The sequence below is a fragment of the Tauraco erythrolophus genome, chromosome 28, assembly GCF_009769465.1.
Source record: "Tauraco erythrolophus isolate bTauEry1 chromosome 28, bTauEry1.pri, whole genome shotgun sequence".
In the NCBI taxonomy this organism is placed as follows: domain Eukaryota; kingdom Metazoa; phylum Chordata; class Aves; order Musophagiformes; family Musophagidae; genus Tauraco; species Tauraco erythrolophus.
This window is the reverse complement of record NC_141492.1, coordinates 1,411,452-1,439,137: the sequence shown is the minus strand read 5'-3', so window position 1 is coordinate 1,439,137 and position 27,686 is coordinate 1,411,452. Positions and strand designations below refer to the sequence as shown.

General features: G+C 62.7%; 2 protein-coding genes and 1 non-coding gene across 3 annotated transcripts; 1 reads left to right on the top strand and 2 right to left on the bottom strand.

Annotated features, from left to right (window-relative positions):
- Positions 1–2,887: 2,887 nt before the first annotated feature.
- Positions 2,888–11,158, bottom strand: MKNK2 (MAPK interacting serine/threonine kinase 2). Its single transcript, XM_086627673.1, has 13 exons — positions 11,042–11,158; positions 8,939–9,020; positions 8,677–8,778; positions 8,434–8,531; positions 7,353–7,432; positions 6,786–6,859; positions 6,592–6,696; positions 6,216–6,271; positions 5,911–6,006; positions 4,222–4,416; positions 3,960–4,124; positions 3,799–3,842; positions 2,888–3,509 (listed from the first exon to the last, which is right to left on the bottom strand). The coding sequence occupies exons 1-13, from the start codon at positions 11,087–11,089 to the stop codon at positions 3,242–3,244; spliced, it is 1,413 nt and encodes a 470-aa protein (XP_086483799.1). The 5' UTR covers positions 11,090–11,158; the 3' UTR covers positions 2,888–3,241.
- A 7,095-nt stretch (positions 11,159–18,253) lies between these two features.
- On the top strand, positions 18,254–18,372 carry LOC147526707 (5S ribosomal RNA). The gene has a single exon (XR_015222911.1). It is a non-coding gene; the product is annotated as a 5S ribosomal RNA (ribosomal RNA).
- A 3,176-nt stretch (positions 18,373–21,548) lies between these two features.
- On the bottom strand, positions 21,549–24,829 carry MOB3A (MOB kinase activator 3A). The gene is made up of 3 exons (XM_086627594.1): positions 24,328–24,829; positions 22,352–22,554; positions 21,549–21,675 (listed from the first exon to the last, which is right to left on the bottom strand). Exons 1-3 carry the CDS (start codon positions 24,743–24,745, stop codon positions 21,646–21,648), a joined length of 651 nt encoding a protein of 216 aa, XP_086483720.1. The 5' UTR covers positions 24,746–24,829; the 3' UTR covers positions 21,549–21,645.
- Positions 24,830–27,686: the final 2,857 nt, after the last annotated feature.

The window sequence follows — 27,686 nt, the reverse complement described above, 5'->3', positions numbered from 1 at the left end:
TTCTAACCAGTTCTAAGTTGAGTTAGTCGGCTGAAGGAAGGGTGGGGGGGAAGGAGAGGAAGCCAAAACGCTTAAAATTTCCAGCTTAAAAAAGAAAAAAAATATTTTTGAAGTCGGTTTCTAAGACAGATGCTCTTACGGGGGAAACAGGCTTGAAAGAGGAAGAGGAGGAAGAAGGGTGTTGGCGAGAGGGGTTAGCTGGTGCTGGACCACAGGTCGGGGAGCATCTGTCTGGAAACCAGCCCAGGAGAGGTGCGGGCAGCAGGGAGGGCATGTCTGGCCCCAGCACGAGCATCTCCCCAGCCAGCCTGGTGTGGTGCCAAGCCCCACTCTGCCGCGGCACCCATGGGCTCCAACCCCACGAGTCAGGGCTAGAGATGTTCCAGAGCCGATCCCCCAACTCCAGAGGCATTTAAGGATCCTCTGCAAACGCACAGACCCTGCCACGCACGCCGTACACCAGAGCTCCTGGGAGCTCACCATCCTGGTGGCACCGGTCCCCCCGCCTCGAGTGCCGTGCCAGGAGCACCGGGTCCACAGTCAAACCGAACCGCCGAGCCACAACGCGAAGCCAAACCCGGGCCGAGCAACCAGCAAAGAGCTCGGATGCTCCCGGGAATGGCCGTGCCCTCGATGCAAACCACCCGCAGCATCCGCCGGCTGCGGGCACCCCTGGCCGAGGACACCCCCGCATCAGCACAGTGCCCACAGGGACGGGCTCTGGCACAGGACAGGGCACCCCTGCCACGCGCCAGCCTTCAGAAGAGCGCGTGGGGTTTTTATATCTAAAAGAGACGGGTCTTACGCATGGGAAGAGGGGGAAACCCAGTTGGCCAACAAAAGCACGGGGGGACAGAAAAAAATTTCAGAGACATTCCCCCTGCCATCCATCCCCTTCCCACGATTATTTTTTCTGTATTTTTTTTAAAAAAAAAGGCTGCGGCGTGCAGCGTTAACGATAGCTTTCACAATACCAGCTCAAGGCATCGCGTACTGTACATCATTCAAGTATTTCTTAATATAAGACAACGAGGAATTATCTACAACTGATAAAACAAAATAAGCTATAAAAAGTAACAATGTACAATCAAGATGGATTTTTTTTTTTCCTTTCAAGGAGGCCTCTCCAGCGTGTCCCGGTGCCTGCACGGGGTGTGTGGGGGTCTCCCCTCGCTGCCACCCCGCATGGTGGGGCCAGGGGCACTGGGGGAGAGGGCAGATTGCAAGTGTGAGGGGGCTTGGGGGTGAGGAGGGGGGGAAGCTGCCCTTCCCCAACCCACCAATGCCGCTCGGCAGAAGGACCGGGAAGGGCAAGAAAAGTCAGTCCCTGCCCCAAACTCCAACACCCGAGCTCATCGTCTCCCAAGACAATTCACACACACCTCCCTGAAACAAAAAACAACATATATTGCATAGTATTGCTGTCAGCAGTCTTCAAATAAAAAGGAGAAGGGTTTTTTCTTTTTTTTTTGTGGAGACAGGGACTGTCTTCAGCTGAAGACCCCAGGAAGGCTCTTCCCCAGCTCCCAAAGCCTTCACCTGGGCACGCCATGGGCCGAGGCTGCTTTTTCAAAACATAAAGCTCAAAGCACGGAATTGGAAGGGAAAGGAGATTGCTAACGAAGGGGACACCCTCCCTCCCGGTGGGACGCGGGGACGGCAGCGGGCGCAGCTCAGTGGCACGACCCGCAGCGGTGAGCGGAGGTTTGCTGCTCCGGCGTGGTGCAGGGGGGGTTTGAGGAGCTGGAGGGCAGCCCGGCTCCGAGCGCCACTCACCCGGACAGATCCAGCCCTGAAGGGCAGAAACCAGTCAAGGGCCTCCTCCCGATTCAGCATCCGAAGTCCTTCCCCGCGCGCATTCCCTCCCTTCCCCAAAGCAAGCTCCGAGGAAAGGGCAACACCATGCGGGCACACGGGTGAGCACATGTGAACGTGGACGCACACGCGTGAACACGCACCCCCAGCTCTGCCCAGCCACCCGGCAGACCGTGCACTGCCCAGGCGCTGCTGCCCTGACCCCCAACCTTCAGTCTCACATCCTGAGCCCTCCCCAGGCTGCTCTCCCCACACCGTGTCCCCTGGGCGCTGCCGCCAACCCAGCGCTCACCCGTCGGCACCCCTGGGGCACTCGGCACCCTCCGCGCCTCCAGACCCTCCTGCCACGGCAGCCTCGGGGCCAGCCCAAAGCCACGCCAGGTCACACCGCCCTGCAGCTCTTTAAGTGGGGGGGTCCTTCACTTTCCATAGAGCACCCTGCTATTCCCAGAGAAGTATTATTTTCTGGCTGCTCCGACCACCCTGGAGACCTCATGCTCCCCTTGCACCTCCACGAGGGCACAGTCCTGCTGCCACTGGCCAGTCCTTTCTCCAAAAACAGGGGTGCAACACCCAACTCGGCGCAAGAGCACGGCCCCGGACGCTTGTGCATCCCCCCAGCTCTGACCTTACCCCTGGGGAGCTGCCGGCTGGAGCGCAGGAGGAAAGGAAGACATTTCTCCGTGCCCTGTAGAGAAGCACAGCTAGCAGTTTAAAACCAATAATTAAAAAATAAAGGGGAAAAAAAAAGAAAAAAAAAGAAAAAGGGGGTGAATAGCTTATTCTGGAAGCGAACTGCCAAGGGCGGCTCCCCGGCCCGAGCGGTTCCCTGCACAACACCCACCACGTCCCCGCGAAGCGCAGCCAGGGACATGCCCGAGCACAGGATGGACGGGCTCTCCGCACCCGGGAGGTGTCTCCTGGACCCCCCTAGAAGGGGGTTTGGGGGGGATCTACCCCAACATTGGAGAAAGACCTGCAGCTTCGAGGGGAGGGATGAGGTTAAAACGCGACTCCCGTTGTTGAAAACGCGACCGAGCGTCTTTTGTTCACAGTATGAAACGAGCTGAAATCGTCAAAGCAGCCGCGGATACAAAGAGTCCTTTGGTGTCGGGGAGGGGAGAAAACAACGTCAGCGAAACCAAGAGTCGGGAAACAAAAGTCCGTGTGTCTGTCAGATGTCCTTGAGTGTGCCCTGGGTGAAGCAACCTCACGCTTGATTTAATACCTTAAAAATAAAAAAGATCTTAAACAAACCCTCCCACCCCCAGACCTACAAGATCAGCAAAACCTTGGAAACCAGCCACAGGGACGAGTCCTGATCTTGTCACTAGCCAGAAACGGCGGCGTTTTGGGGTGGGGGTGGAAGAAAGAAAGAAGGAGGAGGGGGGGGGACATGGGGTACAGCAGGTCCGAGGGGCACCACTTAGGCTTGGTCGGCCACCAGGACCAGCGGGGCCACCAGATGCTGCCCAGCGGCCACCGCCTTGGCCAGGCTGCTCTTCTGCCGCCGCTTGGCCAGCTTGGACTCGGAAGGGGGGGAGAGCTGCATGGCCCGTGAGGTAGCTTTGATGATGATGGGTCGTGCTTCCTCCTCCGCCTCCTCCTCCTCATCCTCATCACGCCGTGTCAGCTGGCGGTTGACAGCGATGGCCTCGGCGGCGAAGGAGGTGAGCTCTTTGGCACTGCTGTTCCTGCGAGGGAGGCAGAGGCTTTAGGGTGGGGGGGGGGGGGGGGGGAGGGAGGCTGGGGTGCAGTATCAGGGTGTCCCCCCCTATGAGTAAGCCATGCCGGACCGGTCAGGCACCAAAATCACAGCTCGAGCTCAAATCACAGGCTGCAACTGCTGCCCAGACAGCAAGAGCTGTGGCAGAGCCCCCCAAAAAGCAGCGAGAGCAGAGAGGGAAGAAGAGTCAGGATTTTGCGGGGGGGGGCAGAGCTGGGACATGTGTCCCCCTCCGTTCCAGGGCCACCTGCACTCACCTCTGCAAGATGATGGGGGTCGGCAGGGTGTTATCCGGGGCGCACTGCAACGAAACGCAGCCGGGTCAGAGCCGGGCACCCTGCAGCGGGGTGTCCCCCCCACCCTGACTTTCAGGAATGGAGGGTGAAATGGGGGCGGGGGGGTGGGCAGCAGCACTCACCCCCTGCACCCAGGGGTGCTCCAGGACCTGGGCCGCGCTGAGCCGCTTCTTGGCATCTCTCACCAGCAGCTTGGAAATGAGGTCTTTGGCTCCGAAGGAGATGTGTGCCCAGTCCTTGTCGGGAAACTCGTACTTCCCCTCCTGGATGCTCTCGAAGAGCATGTTCTGCAGGGCAGGGGGGGGTTAGAAATAAAAGAGGCTGAGCCGGTGCTGCCAAACCGGCGGCGGGTTTCGGCGATGCCAGGGCCCCCTCCCCGCGCACCTGGCAGGTGTGGCACGCCTCGCCCCGGTCCCAGCCGCAGTCGGAGCCACAGTGGCCCACGAACGGGGGGTACCCGCTCAGCATGATGTACAGGATGACACCCAGGCTCCACAGGTCGCAGCGCTTGTCGTAGATGGACGCCTCCTCGTTGAAGGCTTCCACCACCTCCGGGGCCATGTACTCAGCTGAGCCGCACTGCGGGGAGAGGGGAGGGTGAGCCCCAGCATGGGGGACCAATGGGGCAGAGCCACGCTGGCCACGGGGACCTGGGGGGGGTCCTGCTGGAGCTACGGGGCTGCACCCCCTAAAGCAAGGGTGCACACACGCTTCCCAGGTTTGCTCCTGGCAGGGGAGATCCCCCATGCCAGTTTCCCACCGGCCACGGCATGGGATGCTGCTGACCTGTCCCCTCTGTGTGTGGCACCCTCCCAAAAAAAAAAGTCAAAGGGGTGCAACCCCCACTCTGGGGAGGCCAAACCCACACCCCACAGCGTTGTCACCCAACCGGCTCAGCACCCATCCCTGCCCGAACGCTGCGGGCAGGCAGGGGGGGCCCAGCCGGCTTGACCTGTTCCCCTGCCCGCCGCTGGCACAGCCACCCGCGCGCGCGTGGGGGCCGCAGGAGGTAAAGCCGCGGTGCCAGGATCGGCCCGAGCCAGCGGCCCCGCTCCCCCGGGGCTTGCCAGCGCACGTGACCCGCGGCCCCCACGGGCCTCGTGACGAGGGGAGGGGAAAAAAAAAAAAATAAAAAAAATAACAAGCTGGAGCCAGCAGATAATCACCCCGTAACGAGAGGCCTCGCCAGACGCAGCAGCTGATGCTACCACGGGGGAAAAAAAATTTAAAAAAAATCCAACCTCAACCACCACCCCCAGCCCTGCAGAAGGGCTTTAACCCTGCAGGGACCGGGGCGGGCACCATCGCCGCCCCTGCGCTGAGAACGGGACACTCGGGACACGTCAGGAATTCAGCCTCTGCCCCGAGCAGGGGGTAAACACAGAGGAATGATGGGGCCGGGGCGTTCGGCCCCCACCTCTGCCATTGTGCACCCCGCACCGGCCGGGTTCTGCCCTCCCTGGCACGTGAGCACCCCAAAAAACATCGGGGTACGGGGCAACACCCTGCACGGGGGGGCCCTGCTGCTGGCGATAAGAGACACGGGGCTTTTGGGGGGGGGGGGCAGGCTTGGTGTCCCCCCTAAAAAGCAGGACAACTCCTTTCAACACGGGGGTCACCCCTGAAGCTTTTGGGGCCCCCCTGCCGCAGGGTCTGCATCACACACAAGAAGCATCCTGCAGTGGGGGGGGGGGGGGCCTCAGTCCGCCCTCACCCACGACCAGGGGAATCACGGTGCCTCCCCCCACCCCCCCTGCCCCCCGCTGACCCACTTCTCCCTGCGAGCGGCCGCCTCCACCGGGGCTGGCTGTTGCTAAGGCTCACGGCAGCCCGGGCTGTGTGCCAGCCCCCCCTACCCCCCCGCACCGCCCGGTTCCCCCCCCCACCAGTGTTATGTAACTGCATCTCAACCACCACCGCGGGAGAAGGGGGGGGGAACACACGCAGCATCAGCAAAGCGACGAGCAGGGGGGTGTCTGCATGCAGCCCCATCCCTAAAGCCCGTGGGGGCAGCTAGGGGGGGCCCCCAGGACCACCCCCCCTGCCCCCCAGCTCCAGGGCTTGCACGCTTACCGGGGTGAGCAGCTCCGGGGTGGAAATGGGGGAGCAATCACCGTTGAGTTTGATGCCGCTTCCCAGGTCAAAGTCACAGATTTTCACCGGGGAGACCTGGGGGGGGGGGGGGGGGGGGGGGGTGAGGGGAGCAGTCTGTGACTCCCCCCCCTTCCCCAGCACCTCCCCGAGGACCACAGCCCGGCTTTCACGCCCCAGCTGCTCGTTAACGCTTGGTCGTGTCATCCGTCGTGTGAAGGGACCCCCACCCCGGGCAAACCCCCCCCACCTCAACCCTGCACCACCCCCAGCTGCTCCCCACTCACCTGGTCCGGGCTCTCGCACAGAATATTTTCTGGCTTTAGATCCCTGTGTGCGATTCCTGGGGGGAGAAGAGATCATGAAGGTAAAAATCCTCCCCACCCCAAGACCTCCACAGCGAAAGGTCTGGGGGTGGCACAGGGACCCCCCCTCCCTCCCCACCCCAAGTCTCTGCCCGTGTTGTGGCAAAGGGTCAAAATTGCCGCTGGCCCCAAACCCCAGCAGAACCGGAGGAACAGGCTCTGGCACCATGAAACACCTCATGATGCAGCTGGGGCTGACCCTGCACCCCCATCACCCCAGGCAGGAGAATTCAGAGAGTGAGCACCCCCACATCCCCCCGGGGGGGGCAGGGCAGCACCCCAGGACCCCCCAGCTCACCTTTGTTGTGCAAAAAGTGCAGGGCGCTGGCGATATCCCGCACCACCACGCTGGCCTCCAGCTCATTGAAGTGGCGTCTCCGGTGGATGTGGGTCAGGATGGAGCCTGTGGCGGGGTGAGAGCAGAGCTGGGGGGCTCGGGGTGGGGGGGGGCTCCCACTGCCCCAGCTCCCCCAACCCCAGCACTGCACTCACCTCCCCTCATCTTCTCAAACACCAGGTAAAACCTCTCCTCCTCCTCAAAGAACTCAATCAGCTCCAGAACATTCCTGTGGGGACAGCGGCATCGGCTCAGCATCCCCCAAAAACCCTGGGGTCCCCCCTCCCCGCAGCCCCCTGCACCCTCAGCCAGCACAGGTTTTGGTGGGGGGGGACATGGGACAGGAAAATTGGGCTTCCAGGGATCGAAACCACACGATCAGGGCCCCCTGGCTGCATTCCAGGGGGAAAAGGGACTTGGGGCACCCGTCTCTGCTCCCTAATTGCTCGCAGACCCTCCTCCTGCCCGGCTCCGCAGCGTGCGGCGGCGCGACGGCAACCGCAGCGGCTCGGCTCGCCCCTCGGCACCGCTCCAACCTGGCCGCTGCGGCCCCCGTTGTCATGGCAAAACCGCCGAACGGCGCCTCCAGATCCTTCCACGCCGGGTGCGGCGAGGCCGCGGGGAGGGAGGGCCGCGCAGCCCACGGGTGTCCCGAGCGTCAGCCCGGTCTCAGCCTACGCCCTGCGCTCGCCGGGGGGCACGGGGCGGCTGCCCCGCGGTACCTGTGTCCCTGGCACTGATACAGCATCTCCACCTCCCGGAAGACTCGGCTGCGGATGTGTCCCAGGCGCTTCTCGATGATCTGGAACGCAACGAGAGTTGGGGAACGACTCGGGGAGAGGCACCGCTGTTGGGGGGGCACCGCGGCGGGCAGAGCTGGGGCTGGCAGCTGCCGCACCCCCACCCAGCCAGCGCGGGGGACCCCAGGGCCGGGCGGAGGCAGGCGGGGGTGGCCGAAGGGGTTAAGGCAGCGGAACAGGCTGTTCCCGGCGGCGGTGCCAAGCCGCTCCCTCCCGGGCCCCCGCCAAGGCCGGTCCATGTGACACTGCCAAGCCCGCGGCAGACAAGGGCCTTTCGCCCCCCCAGGCGCTGGCACGGCAGGTGCCTGGCAGACATGCCACGGGGTGGGCATGGGGTCCCCAGCCCCATATGGAGGGGAGGTGGGGTGCTCCCGACAGCCCCAGCCCTTCGGGGCACACAGAGCACCCTACTGCTGTGCAGCCCACCCCGCTGCCTCAGTTTCCCCACTGGGGCACCCAAAGGCCCCCCTCTGGGGTGATGGGGGAAGCCAAGCTCCCCTTGCATTTGGCTGCATAGTGACACAGGGCCATGGCCAAGAGCCCGCAGCGTGTGGGGCCATGGGACCACGGTCCCTGACCCCAAAAGCAGCCGCTCGGCCCGACTCCCTCCAGCACCCACGCGCTTGCAGGCGCATGGAGGCCTCACCGGGGCAAGCAGGAGCTGGCCACCCTGCCAGCACCACACCCCCCTGCTTGCTCCGAGTCCCCAGACGCGTCGCAAGTGTTAATTTAATCTCCCGTCTGCCCTAATTGACAGGGAGAGGAGCGTGGCTAAGGGGGTTGACCAAGGTTCCGGGGCTGGGCGGTGGCAGAGGGTGGTGTGCCACCTGCATGGCCCAGCCCTGCCATGCTCCTGCCCCTCCAGCCCATGAAACAGCCATCCTGTGCCAGTACCAGACAGTCACGGGAGCCAGGAGAGCCCGAGACACAGAGAGCAGAAAGGGAAACTGAGGCAGGAGGTGGGAGGGAGCCAGGTTTGCAGCCCCGAGCAGCGGAACTTTACCTTCACTGCATACTCCTTGTTGGTGATGAGGTTGACGCAGGACTGGACTCTGGCGTGGGCCCCTTCTCCCAGCACCTCCTCCTGCAGCTGGTAAACATCTGGCAGGGGAGAGGTCGCCTGAGCTGCCAGTCCCCCCGCAGCAGGGGACACCACAGCTGGCCTTTCTCCCCGGGCTGTCCCCAAGCCTGCGGCTGCCAGGAGGGCCGGGGGGACCCTCGAGGTCCCTGGGCAGCCCCCGCTCACCTTCGAACCTGCCGGAGAAGCTGTCGGTGGCTCTGCAGCGCTTCTTCTTCTTGTTCCTTTTCTTGGCGTCGGGGATATCGATGGGTTGACTCGAAGGCATGTCTGTGCCAGAGAAAAGCCACTGGTGTGAGTCACCCCCACCTGCCCCACGCCCCCCCCAGCATCGCCACCCCCGCTGCAGCCCCCCAGAGTCTTCACGGGCCAACGTCCCAGGGTGTGGGACGGGAGGAGCCCCCCGGGCACCGCAGCACCCATGGCTCACCAGGACGGGACGGGCACTCAAAGTTGAAGACGGGCTCCAGGTGGTTGGACTGGTTGAACTCCAGGTCAAAGGGGTTTTGTCCCTGCAGGGGTCAAGAACAGGAGTGAGACGGCGGCCGCCAGTTCAGCCACCACCAGCCACCCGGTACAGCCGTGGAGCCCGGCACGCTCCCTGTCTTGCCGTGTGCTCTGCTCACCCGTCCCACCGGTGCAGGACACCAGCTCCCAGTGCTGCTGCCGGAGGGACATGGTGGAGCCCCAGGCAGAGCCGTGGGAGGAGGAAGAGGAGAAGGAAGAAGAGTTTGACCACATCTCCTGACAGGGATGGTGCTGTGGGGTCATGCCTCACGCCAGCACCCCCAGGCCAGCACACAGGGCCTGATGAGAAGGGCAGGGGCCACCCGCACTGACCCAGCCCCAACTCTCCACCCAGGCCTGAACCAAAGCAGAGGAGGAAGAGAAGCCACGGGGCAGGATGGGCTCCACATCCTCCTGGTCCCCGCAAGGTCACGGTGGGTTCAGCCCCACTCCAGGGAACCTGGTGTCCGCTGGGCTGCAACACACTTGCGACCTGGCAGGATCAGGCCCCATCCCAAACCCTCTCTGCGCCCCAGACCAGTGAAGAGTGTGGGAACCGCTGCCTCCCCCACCCCAAACCCTGGCAGCTCCAGCCTCAGCACCCCGAAGGGGACACCAGGACCCCGGGGTCCCCCGAGCCGCCCCACTGCAGGACGGGGCAGTGCTGGGGGTGCTCAGCCAGGGAGGCAAAAGGGCCCCGTCCTCTGGGGGAGTTACGAAATCAGTATGGGTGGAGGTGGTGGCTCCCGGCAGTGTTCCCAAACCCGCCCCAGTGCCCCGGTGCCCGGGCCGGCTGCCAGCCCCAGCGCGGCGCAGGAACAGCAAACCCCGGCCACCGCTGCCAGAAACAACCAGAAAGTACCTGTTTACTGCCGGGGCGGTTCTCGGGGGGGCCGGGGAGGTCCCCACCACAGTGACGGGGGGGGGGGGGGGCACACCAGGAGCACCCCTCCACCAAGCCCCACTCCCAATCTCTTGGGCCAACACGTTCCTGCCCAGCATTTTACCAGCTTCCCCCTCCCCCCCCCAAAAAAAAATATCTGAATTTGCAGAGCGCAGTGTTGCCCTTTCAGCTGCCCCCCCCCATCCCCCAGCTGCAGGCCCCCCTGTCAGGGCAGCCCCCTCCCACCTTGGACGAGCAGCTCCGGCCCAAGCCCCTGCACCCCGGGCAGGATAAGGCCTCCCGGGGGGAGCACGGGGGGGGCAGGGGGCCCTGCCAGCTGCCGCAGCACCGACACACAAAAGGTTTGGGGGATGGGAGGCGCGGGGCGGACGCGGTACATCGGCTCCATCAGCACATCCGAGGTGTCGTGTCCCCCCCCGCCCCAGTCCCCCGGGGGGGGTGGCTGGGGGGGGGGGCCAAACTCCAGCCAAAAGCCTTAACGGCAGGATTAGGTGTCAGCTAAAATAAGCCGGGCAGGTTTCGGGTGAGCTCCCAGCAGCCCCGGAGCGTCGGGAGCCAAAGCGAACAAAGATCCCAACGAGCCGCTCGGCCGCACTCGAGGGGAGCGGGACCCGGCAGGATGCGGCCCCCCCCCCCCCCCCCCCCCCCGCACAGCCCCCCCGGGCTGCGGGATCCGCGCTGCCGCGATCCGGCCCTCGCACAACAGGTCCCGGGCCGGGCCTGGGGAGCCCCTGCAGCCCCCCCGCCGCAGGCCAGCACCCCACCCGCAGATTAGGGCTGAGTGGGTGCAGCCACCCCCCCCACCCCCCCCGGAGGACCCCCATGGGAGCTGCAGCACCCCAGCGAGGGGGGGGGGGGGATCCGCGGACCCGACTCCCGGAACCACCTCGACCCTCGGGGCGGGGGGACAGGGGGGTCCTGCTGTCCGGTTTGGATAGCAGAGCCCCCGGTGCTTCCCTCCTTCGCGGGGGGCACGCGGCTCGACCCCCCCGCTCCCCCCCCCCGCCGCAGGGGATGCGGCCCAGAGCGCTGCAGAGCGCAGGATCCGGCCGCCGCGGGCCCGCACCCCGGCCCCGGAGCATCCCCGCAGCCCCCCCGCCGGTGGGGGGAACAGCCCCTTACCTTGAAGGAGCGGTGGAAACCCGGGATCTCTGATTTCTTCTGCACCATCTTGCTGCGGGGGGGGGTGGCGGGGGGCGGCGTTGCTGGGAGATACGGGGGGAGCGAAAAAAAAAAAAAACAACAAACAAACCACAACAAAACCGGGGCGGGGAGGGAGGGGGGAAGGCGGAGGGACGGGCAGAGCCGGAGGGGAGTCCGGGGGGTGGCCGAGACCTGCGGGGAGAGGAAGGGGGGGTGGGGAAGGGGGTCAGACGGCTGCGGGCCCGCACGGAGCCCCCGGCCCCCCCCTCCGCCCCGGCGGCGCTCACCGGCACGGCCCCGCAGAGCCGCCGCTGCTGGTGGTACCGCAGCCCGCACCGCCGCCCGCTCCGCTCCGCGCCGCGCCGCCGCCGGGAGGGGACGCGCTGCCGCCGCCCCCGACAGCTTTATACGGCCGCCCCGGCCCCGGCCCGCCCCCACCGCGCCGCACCGCCCCGCTGGGCGCCACCGCCCCGAGCGCCCCCCCCGCGCTGCGCCCCGGGACGGGGACACCCCCCGGGGCCACGAACGCTGTCGCCGGGTACCCCCCGCGCTGCACCGGGGGCACAAACACCACCCCGGGCACTCACCGGGGGCACAAACACCCCCCCGGCACCCCCCGCGCTGCACCGGGGCACCCCTCCGTGCTGCTCCGGGGACCCGGACCCCCCCCCGGACACTCCCCTGCTCTGCAGCGGGGACCGGGGACACCCCCCCCGGGGCGCTCCCTGCACCCCCGCTCCCGGGCACCCCCCTGTGCTGCAGCCAGGGGCAGGGACACCCCTCGGCGACCCCCCCTCACTGCACCCAGAGAGCGGGGCACCCCTCGGACCCCCCTGCACTGCACCAGGGCACGAGGACTGCGCCCCCCCCCCAGGCACCCCAACCCACCCCCACCTCACACCTGGGCACAGGGACGCCCCCGCGCAACCAGCACCGCACCCGGGGACAGTGACACCCCTTTGGGGTCCCCCCCTGCACCCAGTGGCACCCCCGGGGGCCCCCCCCCGCACCCGGGGCCAGGGGCACCCTGGCCCGCCCCCAGCCCACACATGCCGCGAGCGGGGCGGGGCGGGGGGGTGGAGCAGCGCACGGGGGTCCCGTCCCTCGGTCCGTGCGGGCCCTGGTGAATGCGGGGGGGGGCACTCAGGAGCGGGCCCCCCACTCCAGGCTCGGTGGCGGGTGGGGGGGGTGGGTGTGTGTGTCCCCGCCCCTTCACCCCCCCGCCCCGGTGGCGCGTGACGCCCGCCCGCCCCGAGAGCCGACGCGCGAGCAGCAGCGCCGGGGCCAATGGCGGCCGCTCCGCCGTGCATGACCTCACCGCCCGCGCCGCCCATTGGCTGCTCGCGCCGCGGCCCGCCTCATCCCCCCCCCCCCCGCCTCATCCCCCCCCCCCGCCTCAGCCCCCCCCCCGCCTCACCCCCCCGCCTCACCCCCCCGCCTCAGCCCCCCACCAGCTCTGCCCCCCCCCCCCCAGCTTCTCTTCCCCCCCCCCGCGCTGTTTGGGGCCGTTCCGTTGGGGGCTTTGCAGCCCCCCCAAAGCCCCCGGTGCCACCCTGGCACGGGGCCACCGCCGTGAGCGCCCGGCTGCCCCCCCCCGCCCCCCCCCCCAAAGCCCCTCTAAATCCACCAAAATTCCGGCTCTTGCCCGCGTGCCAGGGAGAACCAGGCCCCCCCAGCCCGTCGTTAGTGCTGCTAACGAGGGCTCCGCAATCAGCCCCGGCTGGCGGGGGGGGCCCGGGGGGGCTTTGCAGGGGTTTGGTTCCCAGGGTCAGGGGAGCGACCGGGGCCGGGTTCGGGGCCGCGGACCCGTCGGGCAGCTCGGGCGCGGGCGGAGGAGCCGCATGCCTGCGAAATTGCGCACGCTGGCATGTAGGTCACGCCGCCGGTAATGACAGGGCGGCAGCACCGGCACCCACAGCCCCGGGGGGGCCGCCCAGGGGTGCCCGGCACAGCGAGGGCACCCAGGGCCGGCTGGGAGCTCACCCAGCCCGCGGGGGTCCCTGCTGTCCCGCGGGGTGCCGGGGCTCTTGCAGCCGTGCGATGTGTGCTCTCCGTGTGTCGGCTGCGTGTCGTGACATCTGCGTGTCATCTGCGTGCTCTCCGCACGGTCAGTGCATCCTCTTTGCATGTCTGGTGCATGCCCGCTGCATGCTTGCTGCCCGCTGCGTGCATGCCTCCTGGCCATTGCATGACCTCTGCGTGTTTGCTGCACGCTTGGTGCACGGTCCCTGCGTGCTTGCAGTGTGCTCTCTGCACGCTCTCTGCACACTCCCTGCACGTCTGCACGCTCACTGCACGTCTGCACGCTCACTGCACTCTCCCTCCGTGCTCGCTGCTCACGCTCCGTGCTCACTATTTGCTCCCTGCACGCTCCTGGCCTCTCTGCACACTCTGCACGCTTGCCGCATGTCTGCACGCTCACTGCATCACTGCACTCACTGCACTCTCCCTCCGTGCTTGCTGCTCACGCTCCACGCTCACTATTTGCTCCCTGCACACTCCTGGCCTTGCTGCACGCACTGTACCCCGTCTGTGAAAGGCACCCGGCGCCCAGGTGATGCCGGCACCGTTCAAACCGGGGCCCGGGGGTGGCAAAAGGCAGCCATGCGCGAGGGGCAGCTTCCTCCAGCTGCAGGGCCGTGGGTGAGATTTGCAGCCAGGCGTGGCGAGAGCGTGAGGTCTCAGGCCTCTGGGAGCAGCGAGCGAGCACCCGGTGCTGTTTGGCCCCGGGGGTCCCACTGGTGCAGAGTGCTCCCTCCTGCAGCACTGGCTGCTGGCACCCAGGGATGTGCACCCGCGTGGGCCAGATGCTGCGCGGCAGCCGGGCGCGCACAAAAGCACACGCACATGCGTGTGAGGGCGAAGCAGGAGGTGGCAGAGCATCGCCCACGTGGTGTTCGCACACGCACACGTGTGTGTGGCTGGCACACATGTGCACACACAGACGTAGGTGCAGCCTTTCCAGGTGCATCGCTGCAGAGCCATGTGGTCACCTGAGAGCCGTCTCACACATGCGCACACACATGCACGTGCACACGTACATACATGTGCCCACGCACACATGATCATGCTTGGCTGCATCCAAAGCAGCGTGGGCAGCAGGGCGAGGGAGGGGATTCTGCCCCTCTGCTCTGCTCTCCTGAGACCCCCCTGCAGTGCTGCCTTCAGCTCTGGGGTCCCCAACATCAGAAGGACACGGAGCTGCTGGAGCGGGGCCAGAGGAGGCCACGGAGATGATGCAAGGGCTGGAGCACCTCTGCTCTGGAGACAGGCTGGGAGAGTTGGAGAAGAGAAGGCTCCGGGGAGACCTTCCAGCACCTTCCAGTGCCTAAAGGGGCTACAGAAAAGCTGGAGAGGGGCTTTGGACAAGGGTGTGTAGTGACAGGACACGGGGCAATGGCTTTAAACTGAAAGAGGGGAGATTTCGATGGGATCTAAGGCAGAAATTCTTCCCTCGGAGGGTGGTGAGGCACTGGCACAGGTTGCCCAGAGAAGCTGTGGCTGCTCCATCCCTGGCAGTGTTCAAGGCCAGGTTGGATGGGGCTTTGAGCAACCTGGTGTGGTGGAAAATGTCCCTGCCCATGGCAGGGGGGTTGGAACTGGATGATCTTTGAGGTCCCTTCCAACCATTCCATGGTTCTATGCTGGCACTGTCCCATGTGATGTGTTTTTGCCCGCACGGGCATTTATCCTGGTGCATCACCCGTGTTTCCCTGCGCGGGCTGGGGACTCTCCCCTTCTCCCGCGCAGCTCGGGGGACGCGGGGTTCAGCCCAAATCCTGCCGCCCCCGAGCTTAACCCTGGCTGCTTTCCTCCAGGCCTCCCCTGCGCACGTGTTTCGGGGGCCAAAGCAGGGGGGTCCTGCCCTGCACCCCCCCTTGACAGCGGCCCTGGCAAATCTGGGGCTGCAGCAGGTCCCCGCTCCAGCCGTGGGGGCACACTTGCCCCCGGCAAACCCCCGGCTGGTGGAAGGGGCCATGGCAGCACCCAGCAACACAGGGCATCTGATTTTTTTTCAGGAAAACACAAATTTTGACGCATTTGATGCCGCCTGCCTTCTTGGCGGGCACCGAGCCCCCCAGCCCTCCTCCCTCCTCCTGGGCTTCACATCCAGCATCCTGGGGGCTGCCAAGTCCTGTCCCCGCGCCCCTCAGCGCTGCCAGGACGGGGGTCCCCACGCGCCGATGGAGCCCCACGCGCTGCCGGCCGAGGGAAAACAGGAAAGTGAGTGGGGCCGTGCCGGAAGGCGGCTATTGTCGGCGCGGGGAGCGGAGGGAGCGCGAGTCAGGCTGGAGGCCATCGCGGCCACCCTGCCCGCCTTGCTGCCCCTCCGGCCGCTGGCACAGCCTGTCCCTGAGCCACGCATGGCTGCGCCATTGCCCGCGGGCCGTGGGCCAGCCCCAGCGTGGGCAGGGGCAGTGGGAGGGCAGCCTGTCATGGGGTGCACGGAGCTTCCTCCTCCCCTGTCCCGCTGCTCTGGTTTGGAAGGAAAAAAACAATAAAAATCCTTTATCCTCATGTTACTTCCCTGGCATAAGGAGGGCCCGGTTTGCCTCGGCTGGAAGGGGGAGGATTTGGAGCTTTGGCTCCGTTTCAAATGAAAAATCTTTCAAAAAACCCTGGAATTTCCTGCCAGGCAGAAACCCAGAGGTTTGACTCTCCCGGTGCTGGTTCTGCTGCCGGAACGGGACGGGAGGGATGGGGGACGTGGGGGACAAGCGCACACGCACGTCCAAGGCACGCGCAGGCGTTCGGTTGTGCCGGCTCGCACGCTGGCGGCTCTCCCAGCCTCCCTCCTCGCCCTGAAGCAGCCGGGGGAATTCGGGCAGCTCCTGCCGTGCCCGGGCAGGTCTGACCCTCCAGGCCAGTTTCTCGCTCCAGTGCACCCCCAAGTCTCAGGGGTGGTGCTGGGACATGGCCATGTACGGAGCGGGGATGGTGGTGGCTGTGCCTCAGTTTCCCCAGCCAGAGGAGGTGCCGTGGCATTAAGGAGCAGCTATAACCCACTGCCGAAGCAGCGTGGCACTGAAGGAGGGCACAAACACGTGCCAGGCTGGTTTCACCCCAAAAAAAGACTTCAAGCGGAGACACCAGCTCGGTGGGAGCATCCCCCGTCCTCCAGCAGCCCCGCAGGGACACGGCCGGCCCTGGCTCCACCACCACCCTGCACCGGCCAAAACCCAGGAGACAGGGAGATGGAGACGGTGGGGCTGGGCTGGGACCCGGCACAGGCATCCGCGGGGAAAACCGAGCGAGTCACCGTGGGGAGGGAAATCCCGGCAGCCCCCCCGAAAAGGGGCAGGAGCTCCAGGAGCTGCAGTTTCGGGGTGTTTGGGGAGGGGTCCCGCCTTGGTCCCTGGTGGCAGATGGGAGAAGCATTTCCAGGTGGCTTCTAAAAACCCCAGGCTCTTTTTGCCCCTCTCCATCCTCCAAATTCCCCGGCAAAGGGTGAAACCCACAGGAGCAGCCCTGACTCGCTGCAGCCGGTTTCTTAGAAGGAGCCAAAAAAGTCCCAAACCACCAAAAAAAATGCCCCCTGCTCCCTCGCTGTTTGAAAAGGGCATCGCAGCCGCAGCGGGGCCCGTGCACCCTCGTCCTGGAAGATGCTGGGTGCCGGCAGCCGCGTCCCAGCAGCCTCTCGGGTTCGTAGCGGGGGGGTTGTTCCCCGGCAGCAAAAATGAACCTGAAGCCCCTTTGTTTTAAACCCACCACTGGCAAAGAGCGGGGTCAGCCGTGGCAGCGAGGGACTGTCCCCTCCCATGGGCACAGCATGGGCACAGAGCAGCAGATGCCCTCCGGTATCGCCCGCGAGCCGCGGGGAGGGAGACACACTCCCCGCTCCGGTGCTTTCCTGGAAGAGCTGCCGGGTTCTGCCCGTGTTCCCGGCACAGGGCTGGGAGCTGCTGGCCGCCGGCCTGGCCGTGCCACACAAGGGATGTGCCATGCCGTTCCCTTGTTCCAGGAACGGCTGTCACCTCCTCCAGGGAGCCCCAGAGCCCAAATCCAAAAGGGGACAAACCCACAGCCCCGTTGCCCCTGCCCGGGAGGAAGCGGGTGGTGGGTCAGGGCTGGGGGTGCTGCCAGCGCTCCACAGGGCCCCTGGGGCAGGATGTGGCCCCAGGGCATCAGCTGTCCTGGGGAAAAAAAAGATGCAAGCACATTTCAGAGCGCTTGGCACACTGCCACTGGCTGCTCGGGCACAAGGGACAGAGGAGCGGGCAGCCACGAGGCTGCCAAGGTCTGGGGAGGCTGAGCACGGTGGCAGAGCTGCTCGGGGACACATCCTGTGCCGCCCTGTGCCTGCTGCCCCAGCCCCAGTGGTGCCAGAGGGATAAGCACGGGATGAGGCAGCACCTCCCAGGGAAGGGGAACGCAGCCCATGGCCCCTCCGGAAGGGTGGTCCATGCCATGGCTCTCCAGCGCTGGCACGGCCATGGGACGGTGGCCGGAGCTCAGGTGAGCAGCATCTCTGCTGCGCCGCCCTGGCTGGAGGGTCAGGGTGGGGGAAGCAAAGCCCCAGTGATGCTCCGAGCAGGATCGGCACCACCAGCTGGGGACATCCCCGTCCTCACCCAGCGGGGACGCGAACCCCGCGCAGCCCCCGCGGATGTTTCCCGGCTGAAGCCACGTGGCTGCAGGTGCTGTAGGAGACCCCCAGACCCTGCTCTCCTGTGGCTGGTTTCTGAGGGCCTGTGCAATCTCTGCCCCTGCTCCCCAGCTTCAGAAACTGGTGGCCAGTTTTCAGCAAACCCTGATGGGAACTGAGGTCCTAATGCTCCTGAGCAACCCAACGTTCGGGGGCTGGAGGAGCCTGGCAGGGAAAGGGCGCAGGGCGAGCGATTGGTTCCTCGGGAGCCATGGGTGACACCACGCCGAGCCAAGGAACAGAACTATTTCCCTTCGAACATACGGCCGTGGCAGAGCGCCCTGCAGCCTGCAAGCCCGTGCCCGCTCCAGCTCCGGCATAGAAGCCATCTGTGTTTTTTGGGAAGGGCTCAGCCCCGCAGAGGGGAGGCTGCTGGAGCCCTGGGCACGTTACCTGCTCAACCCCGGCAGCCTGGCCCTGCAACGCACGACATCTGCAAATCTGTCCTTCTTTGAGCTCTCGCCAGAGGACACCTCGGTCCGTGTACCCCACCGGCACCCGGGGCGGATGAGCAGTAAATTCCCGACAGGTCCGTGGCAGCCATGGCCTATGGCCACACCGCCCTGAGAACGCCCGCTCTCATCCGACCTCGGAAGCTAAGCAGGGTCGGGCCCGGTTAGTACTGGGATGGGAGACCGCCTGGGAACACTGGGTGCTGTAGGCTTGTTTTGTGCCCAGTTTTGGGCCCCTCGCTTCAAGAAGGTGCTGGAGCGGGTTCAGAGAAGAGCAACGAAACTAGTGACGGGTTTGGAGAACTTGTCCTGTGAGGAGCGGCTGAGGGAGCTGGGACTGGTCAGTCTGGAGAAGAGGAGGCTCAGGGGGGACCTTCTCGCTCTCTACAATTACCTGAAAGGAAGTTGCAGGGAGATGGTGGTCGGTCTCTTCTCCAACGTTATGAATGACAGGACGAGAGGGAATGGCCTGAAGTTGCGCCAGGGGAAATTTAGGTTGGATATCAGGAAGAATTTCTTTCCAGAGAGGGTTGTGAAGTGTTGGAACAGGCTGCCCAGGGAGGTGGTGGAGTCCCCATCCCTGGAGGTGTTTAAAAACCGTGTGGATTTGGTGTTGAGCAACATGGTTTAGGGACCCTGACAGTGCAGGGTGAATGGTTGGACTCGATGATCTTGAGGGTCTCTTCCAACCAGATGATTCTACGATTCTAAACCTGCTCTGCCAGCCCGGGCTCAGCTCTGGGCGCTCGCCGCAGCCCGCTCACCCGCAGCCTTGGCCTTGGACTCGCAGCTGCTGCTCACGGACGAGTAAACACACGGCTGCAGCCGGAGATGAAAGTGCTGCCGGGGCGGCGGAGGGGAAAAGGCGGAGGCAGAAGCAGAGAAGGGCCGAGCACCGGCTGCGGTGGCTCTGCAAACCTGTCTGGGCAACATCCTGCACCGCCGCACGCCGCAGAGGACGGGCTCGGCTGCAGCAGCACCTCTGGGCCCCGGCGGTGCTTTTCCTCCTCCTCCTCCTCCTCCTCTCTCGTCTGAGCTGGGGTCCCATGGAAGCGGCCAGATCTTTCCCCCAAAAAAAGGGAGGGCAGAGGAAGGCAGCGCCTGGCAGCCCCGTGGGCGACAGCCGGATGGGTGCTGCACCTCCCAGCACACGGAGCTCATGGCGTCCAAGGTCGGTGTGAAAGGGAAAGCGGATGAAAAGCGACGGGAGCCGACCCGGCCCCACTCACAGCCCCGCCACAACCCAGCACTCGGGTTTGTGCCCTTCCCTGCTTGTGCACAGGATCCGGCCACGCTCCTGGGGAGCACCAGGGGCAGGGGGGTTCCTGCACCCCTTCCCAAGCAGTGGCGGGTCTCAGCTCCGCAGGGAGCTCCGACCGTGGCACCACGGGGCCACACTGCACCTTCCAGCAGCATCTGGCTGGGGGGAGACACGGCTTCCGCTGAGCTGCACCCACAAACATCTGGGAGAGGGGCCGGAGGGGGGCTGGGAGGGCCCAGCACCTCTGCTGGGCAGGGATCTGGCGGCAGCCCCGTAAGGGCAGCAGGCAGGATGCGGTGCTGCGGGCAGGGCACGGCCAGGTCTGGCACAGCCAGGAGCTCCGGCTCCACTCCTGGCCAGGAAAATGACTCGCAGACCCTGAACGCAGAGCCTGGGTCCATCCACGGCCCATTCTGAGTCCTCCAGCCTCCACGGCTGTGCCCGCAGCTCCTTTCAGCGAAGAGCCCGTCGGCGAGCTGGGAAGCTTGAATTCACCTCCCCTGCCCACATCCACCCAAGTTTTAGAGCTGGGAGAACCAGCCCTTGGGCACAGGGACATTGCAGAGACAAGTCAGGACAACCCCAGCCCCCTGGCTGAGCTCCAGCACCTGCCCGCTCTGCCCACAGCCCTGGGAACACACGTGGGGCTCGGAGCAGGCTGGACCTGGTGCCTGGGGAGCAGGAGGAATGGGACTGAGGGGAGCAGAGCCACGAGCACACACCCGAGAGCTTTCGGCGACTGTAGGGAACAGCTCCCCAGCGCGCTTCCCCAGGAGCGCAAACACACCGTGTTTGCTCTGCTGATGGAAAGCCTCCGACGAAGGTGTAATCACGAGACGTTCGGCGATCGGAGCGTGCTATGTAAACACAACATAATTTATTGGTTCCATTTCAGAGAACTATAGTGGTATTCGTACGAGTGTCCTAACGAGAGTACAAGAAACGAGAGTCACGTATGCACAGAGATTCCAGGACACAGAAAAACTTTGTAAGGAAGAAGTGGTTAGTGGTACAAGTTTGGTCACTGTTCATAGAAGCCGTTTCTCCGGCTGCAAACCCCGCTCTCCCAATCCTAGGTAGCCCTATCTACCTACCTCAGGGGCACCGCAAAGCCCTCGTCACGCAGTGGCGCTGCCCATGCCAGCAGCAGGCAAAGGCTGATGGTCCCCAGCTGCACACCAGGGACTTCGGTGACGAGATGGGTGCAGCCGAGCGGGGACGCGCTGCTCGGGAAGAGGGAGAGGCTCCGTACCCTAACGGGACGCAGAAAATGGTCCACGAGCAGCCGGTGAGGCCGGAGGGCAAATGGCCCCGTTCCTCTCGGCATGGTCACAGTACCATGAGCAGATGGGGAAGCGCAGGGGTTTGAGCAGACGCCTTCCCATGCCTGTCCCAGCACCTTCCCGCTGCTCATTCCCACCAGGCACAGGTCTGCTTGGCCCATCGCTGCCAGCGCGGATCTCAGCGGGATGGCAGACCCGGAGCCGCGGCCGGGCGGCGCATGGGGAGAAGCTCCGCATGGAGCCGGTGGAAGAGGCAAGAGCAGATCCACGACAGCAGCGCTCCGGCACAGACTCCACCGGCAGCGCTGGGTTAGCCATCAAAGAAACCAAAGTCCAACGTGTTTTGGAGGAAAAGCAAAGAGGGCCACGGCTTGGGGCCAGGATGCCAAGTGGTGGGTGAGCACAAAAGCAGCTCTGTCCAAAAACTGGACTCACAGCCAGTGGAAGAGGTGCTGGAACCAAACAGCACCCCAGGGGGTCCACGTACACCAGCATTTCTTCCCCAGTCCCCACGAAACCTCCCTTCACGGGTGGGAAATGGGTGTCCGGAGGGAAGTACCGCTTCCATCGCAGCACCGGCTACACGACACGGCTCTGTCCGAAGCATCTGGCTCGGCTCACTCGGTGCAGCTGCAGCGAGGGGACGGGGAAGAGGCAGCACAGGGTGGCCCTTCCCTCCTCACGGAGTGAGCATTTCCACCGAGTGGCCCAAAAATATTTTCTTTTTTTTTTATAGAAATTACTATAAAAAACTAGTTTATCTAGAGCATCTTTAAAAAAATATTCCTGCAATATCACAGTTTTACATTGAAACTCATTAAAAATATAGAGATTTCTTTAACAAAACGTCTCTGTTCTCCCCTTGAATCACGTCTCCAACGCAGGAGTGGGACTCGGAGTCCTCGGAAGAGACGCCGAGGTGGGAGCAGGGAGGTCTGATCTCAGTGGCACATCCGGGAGGTCATTTCCTTCTGTCAAAGGGACAGACGAGAGAAGGGACCATGAATGAAGCTCCAGATTGCCAGGTGAGGGTGTGGATGAAAAAAACTCACCTTTGCTTAGTAGGAAATACCCTTCTCAGGCACCTGGTGACAGTTACTAAGAGCTCCAGTTTGGGCAGGTCCCTGTCCCCCCCCACTCCCATTTCCCAGGCACCAGCAGCACATCCCACCGCTACCCGCCGGCTCTGCAGCTCTGCGCTGCTGCCTATGGCTTCAGAAACACCATCACCACCTCCCAGTCCAGGTCACATTCTCCGTCCTCCAGACTCCTCGCGGAGGCGGTGGGGTTGCCCCGGCTTTTCTGCATGGGAAGGGGGTTTTAGCCACCCACACCCCGGATGGGGAAGAGTGCCGGGCTCGCGCAGCGCACGCCAACACGGCAAGGCAGCTGCTGGAAACGCAAGGAGGTCGCTGGAGAACAATCAACTTCCCCCAACCGATGCCCGAAGGACCGCGGCTCAGCTGTGCCCGCACGGCCCGACTCCCACTTCCCTGACAGTCAAACTGCAAAGCCAACCCATGTCTTGAATTTGGGCAACCAGTTTTGCAAAGGTACCACAGACCTCTGTGACCCCTCCACCCCCGGCCCACCCCTTCTGCGTTGGCTGCAGACCCCGGCGGACTCTAAGCCCACCCAGACGCTCACCAGTGGTTCCAGCTCCTTGGTGTCTATGAGGTTGAACTCTTTCACAAAGTAGTAAAAGTGCTTGTAGCAGGTGTTCACGTGGGCTTCCGACCCCATCTGGGTGATCCTGTCAAAATGGTGGATGTAGACATGGACAAAGACGCGGAAGAGCCTGGAGAGAATCTTCTTCACCACCGGGAGGAAGTTCTTGGGGAAGGGAGTACCTGGGAGGGAAGACACGACCATGAGAAACTTTAACAGCAAAGTAAAAACTAGGCCCTCAGGGCTAAAATAAACTGATAAAACCGGATGGACTGGGACAAAAGGGTTTCTGTCTCAGGTAATTTCCAGTTCTCCTTTCCTTTTTCCTTTCCGTTTGCAGATTTTCCAAAGCCCAGATTTCGTAAGCGGCGGAGCGCTGCATGCCATCGGTCGCTCCAGCGACGGAAGGCGAGAGGCCAGACTGGGAGATTCTCAGCAGCTGTTTCAGACTGACAGAGCTTTCTTCTACCGTTTGGCATGTTTATATGAAGAGCAGATCCAACCCAGTTCCACTCCGGAAGCAACTTCCCAACAGAAAAGAGTCGGTGCGGCGAGCTCCCCACAGTTATCTCTTCTTCTCGTACGTCTTTAGCTCTTTGGTTAAAAATTAAAGACGTTAAGGGCCTCTTTAGAGGCATCAGTCCTTGGGATGTGTTCAGCCAGGGCCCTGCAGCCACCTCAGTAGAATTTTACACTTTAAAGTTCACACAGGTCGTTTCTGGAGGAACGAGGATTAGTTAAACCCCCTTCAGCGCTCTGCAAGAACTCCAGCGTTTCAGTGGGCGTTAAGGGCAAGGAATGTGGGAAAAACTGAGCTGAAAACAAAAATAACGATAAAAAAAAAAAAAACCAACCCCACAACCCTCCTGCTGTTGGCAACTCGTCTCGCCTCCCTGAGCAGAACACACACCCTGCTCAGAGCCCCCAGCGAGCCGTAGTCCGAACCAGAGGTCCCACAGGAGCTGTTGGGGTGACGGGAGGAAGGAGCGGGGAGGATTTCGGCATTCCAGCTGTCGGAAGAACCGGCTGGTTATGGCCCTGCTCCCCGCTCTGCCCGCTCATCGCCAGCTTCCAGCAGCATTTTGGCACGGCTGGAGAGCCCCGGGGATGCTCGCAAGGCAGAGGCAGCAGACATGTCCCAAACAGGGGCCAACCACGTCCCATCGGAGCTTTGACGGGATAAACGCCGGGGCAGGGGGGAGGGAGCTCTGCTGCACCTTGTCCCTTCCATCCCAGGAGATGGAAGCTCTGAACGGGATCGATCATATTTACCTATTGCTTTAGATACTGAATTCCCACATCTTATCCAGCACAAAATAACCAGAAACCCCACTGTCTTTGTCCCAGAGCTGCCTTAGGCCAGATTCTCATTCCCATCACCCCAGCAACAGATAAACCACCCCCCTCCCTCCACGCACGTGTCAGCATCCCACCGCCGCAGACAACGCCGGGCACGTGGCAGGGAGCACCAAGAAGGGCAGAGCCAGCCAACGCCAGGCTGTAATAACGACGAGGCTAATTATGGAAACATGGCCACCATGGCCAGGCTGACGCCGAGCGCGCGTCGAACCCAAGCTAGCAATCAGCTCTGGAAGAGCTGTCCTTCAGGAGCCCATGTCCAGCATGAACTACTCAAGAGTCATGTCGGAGACTGACTTTTCTAAGAGCAGCCTCTTGTTTCCGTTGCCTAGGCTTTCCTCCAGGCATCCAGGACTCCAAATGGGAGCTGGTACAGCTCTGGGTACTTTAGCACTCCAGAAGAGCTCTGAAGTTTCTCAGGTGCTTGGAAGAGCTTACTCACTGCCAGCCTCTGAGCAGCAGAAAAGGAAATAGCTCTGCTGCAAGGGTGACCTGGGCAACAGCTTCTCCTGGAAGCGAACAGGACCCGAGGGCTGAAAGGAGAAGGCTCTGCGCCAGCCGCCCTCCCCCCAGGCTGCAACTGGGACTGAACTCACCGACATTCGTGGGGAAGATGTCCTCGTTGTTGATCTGCACCTCGATCCAGTCCATCAGGAGGTTCATGTACTGAGGAGCAGACAGGGCCGTGGGTTTGCGGTACTTGTGTTCGTCCTGCCACCGGTACTCGTACTTGGGTCCCCCCGACATGACGGGGCACGACTGCTCCGTGCAATAGTCACTGATGGTGCCGTAGATCAGGTTGATCCGGTTGAAGAAGTCCACCACGTGCACGGCCACCCAGTCATTCTGCTCCTCTCCCGGCGGCAGCTGGACGGCGACTTTCAAGTCCAGCCCGGCGTTGAGCGAGGCTTGAGCCTTCTTGTGCAGCTCGAACCGCTGAGTCCCCGGCTCAAACTTGCGCTTGGGCCGGAAGGTTTTGTCCTTATTGAACACTTGCTTTAAAGCATGGGACATTTTTCTTCTCTTCTTCTTTCTTTTCCAGGTCCGTAGCGACGACAGCCGGAGACGCAGCACTGCCGGGCCGCTTCCCGGGGCAGGGCTGGGGCGACTCTGATCTTCACAGAAACCTCCCTCCGCTCATCTGGTCCTGATCTGCAACACAGCACAGAAGGGCAGCGATTAGGAGCAGCTCTCTCCACAGGAAACCTTGCCTAAATCCCATAGGAAGAGATCTGGGATACCATCTGGGACCTCGCCCCAGATCGGCGAAGCGGGGGAAGCCACCGCCGGCTTTCTTTCCTCCCCCTCCTCCTTCCAGCCCCGTCGTGGCAGTGCGGCCGTCGGAGGTGACCTGGGCTGAACGAAGAGTCGCCCGAGAGGTGTCCCCGCACGCTCGGCGTGGGGCGGGGGGAATCACCCCATGGGGAAGAGGTGCAGCCTCTGCAGGAGATGGTTCTGATGTCTGTTCACCCCGACGTCACCACACCGAGAGACCCCAACAGAAACAAGGAGAAACTCCACCATCTATTCAGCTCCAAACAATTAAGAAGGGTAAAACAAGTTGGGTTTTACCTGGATCAGGTAAAATCCAGGTTTTACCTGGATCCCTGTGCTTCCCCCCGTCTTCAGAAACAAGCCTACCTAAAGGGAAGGTCATGCCGACCTACAAGAAGGTTCAGATCCGTTGCCAGATGTACAACAGCCTGTTGCCCAACAGCAACAACCCAGCCGTTGGAGCAGGAGCTGCGGGCGCTGCTGCAGTGCTAACGGCAGGACACGAACGGGTGGAGGGGAACGAGAAGAAGAAGAGGAAGAAGAAGAAGAAGTCACAGCTCAGGCACCCGGAAAGAGAATATCCTGAAATAACACCAGCTCTGAGAGCAGCCACAGCCTCTTCTGCAGGTGCAGACAGACCATAAACATATTTTTCATTTCAGTTTAGCTCACTTCAAGTTGCAGACTGGTTGAAAGCTGGAAGACCAGGGTAAGCTCACCTTCCTCTTCCAGTCTGTGGAAAAGAATTAGCTCCAAGAGGATGAGACACAAGTTAAGATCTGAAAGCACGCCGACGAGAAACACAGCTCTGTTTATCTGTAGCTAATTATACCTCCTTTGTTCCCACATCCATCCCCTCGTATAATTTGTGTCAAGCTGCTCTTCCATGGAAGCTCAAGGCAGAAAGCTGTGTGTGCCAAAAATATTATTTTACATGTGCTGGATGGAGAAATAAATAAAGTAACAGAAATGAACTAAAAGTGATGCCTTACTGAACCCGGCAAAATAAGAGTTTCCATAATTTTATAAGCAAGCAAGCAAACATTTCTCTTTCACCAGGCAGAAATCTACTGAGATTTATATTAAGCCACGGTGTTGTTTAGTAGGTAAATGGCATCCTCAAAGGCTGGCGAGGAAATCCCAAATTCAAGGTCAAGACTACCTTTGCCACAGTTCAGCCCATCTCTAACAGATGCTGTGTGGTGCTAATCAGCATTTCTTCTCTGCAGAAAGATTAAAAAGATTAAAAAGGGCCTCTTGTTTTCTTATTTAATTACAGCAAGGAAAAAAAACCCAAACCACTTCAGTTCGTCCCACTGAGAACAGGCTCGACTCTTCCCAACGCTGCTTTTCCTGCGGGAACGGGCTCAGTAACCTCTTCCGTGCAGGAGCAGAGAGATCCAAATTCCTGGGCCACGACGTGCGTTGGGAGAAACTGAAAAAGCGTTTTAACGCCGTTGGGTGGGACTGACCCTGGGTTGGAAGGTGCGGCCACTGCCCGCGCGCCTTCGGTGCCACACGGCGCTGCCAAAACAGCTCCTGCCACCCCGAACGCCGCCGTCCGAGAGCCAAAAGACGGAAAATAAGAAAAACTCCCGAAAACGTGTCCCGACGAGGTGCTCGACCGCCCCGCAGACACGGCCGGTTAGAGGAAGTCGCGAGCGGCGCAGGAGGCAGCAGCTTTGGTTACCGAGAGCTGTGCCACGGCCTCACCACATCCTGCGGCACAGCGCCCAGGCGACCCGGCGCGGCGGAAGCGCCGGGGGCTGCGCCCACCCCGCCGCGGTGCCACGGCCGGAGCGAAGGCAGGAGCGACCTCTGAGTAACCAACAATATGGGCAGCAGGTGCTGAGTCTGCAGCTATTTCCAGCAGGAAATCAATCCCAGAGAAGTACTTGCACGCGACGATTTCCTTCCGCTGGAGATGGAGAACGGAAGGTCCTTCAAACCAAATGTAAAGGAGCGCGAGCGTCGCCCACCGTACAGCTCCCCGAGGGCCGGCAGCGCTCCCGGCGCAGCACGACTCTGTTCCCACTTATTTTCCGTAGGATCTGTCTGATGGCTGTGACCACACTCACACCCGTGCCAGCCCCAGACTGCGGATGGGCACCGGCCCTTCTGCCGGAGCGGGACGTGTTCCCGAGCAGGGGTCAGGCTGCGGCACAGTGGAGAGGACGGAGCGAAACCAAACAGCAAAACCACAGGGGAAAAAACCAAAACATCCCCCAGGCTCGGCCACGCACATCAAGACGCAAACAAGGACCATTTTCCAGAAGAAATTGTCATTTGAGCAGGGCGAAGAGGCTTCCAATATGGTTTAATTGGTATTGAGGCAGTACCTGTCCTACAACCAACTTCCTCTTCCTACGGAGACATCGTTCATGAGAACCGGGGCGCTCGACACGGCAGCGATCGTCTCTGACGATTCGGCATCTGCCCGAACGCATTAGCAAAATGAGTAGCTAAGACTTCAAGCAGATGCAGCCTATTTAATTATGGTCCTTGACTGCAACTGAGCTAAAAGAAACATTTAGCTCCAGGGAAAAAGAGAAAAAAAAAAAAAAAAAGGCACAGAGACCAAAAGCATCCCTGGCATTGCTTGGAGATGATATCACCCGTCCAACACCTCCTTCCGCCCGCGGGAGTCACAGCTCGGCAGCACTCAGGCACTGCCTTCGCA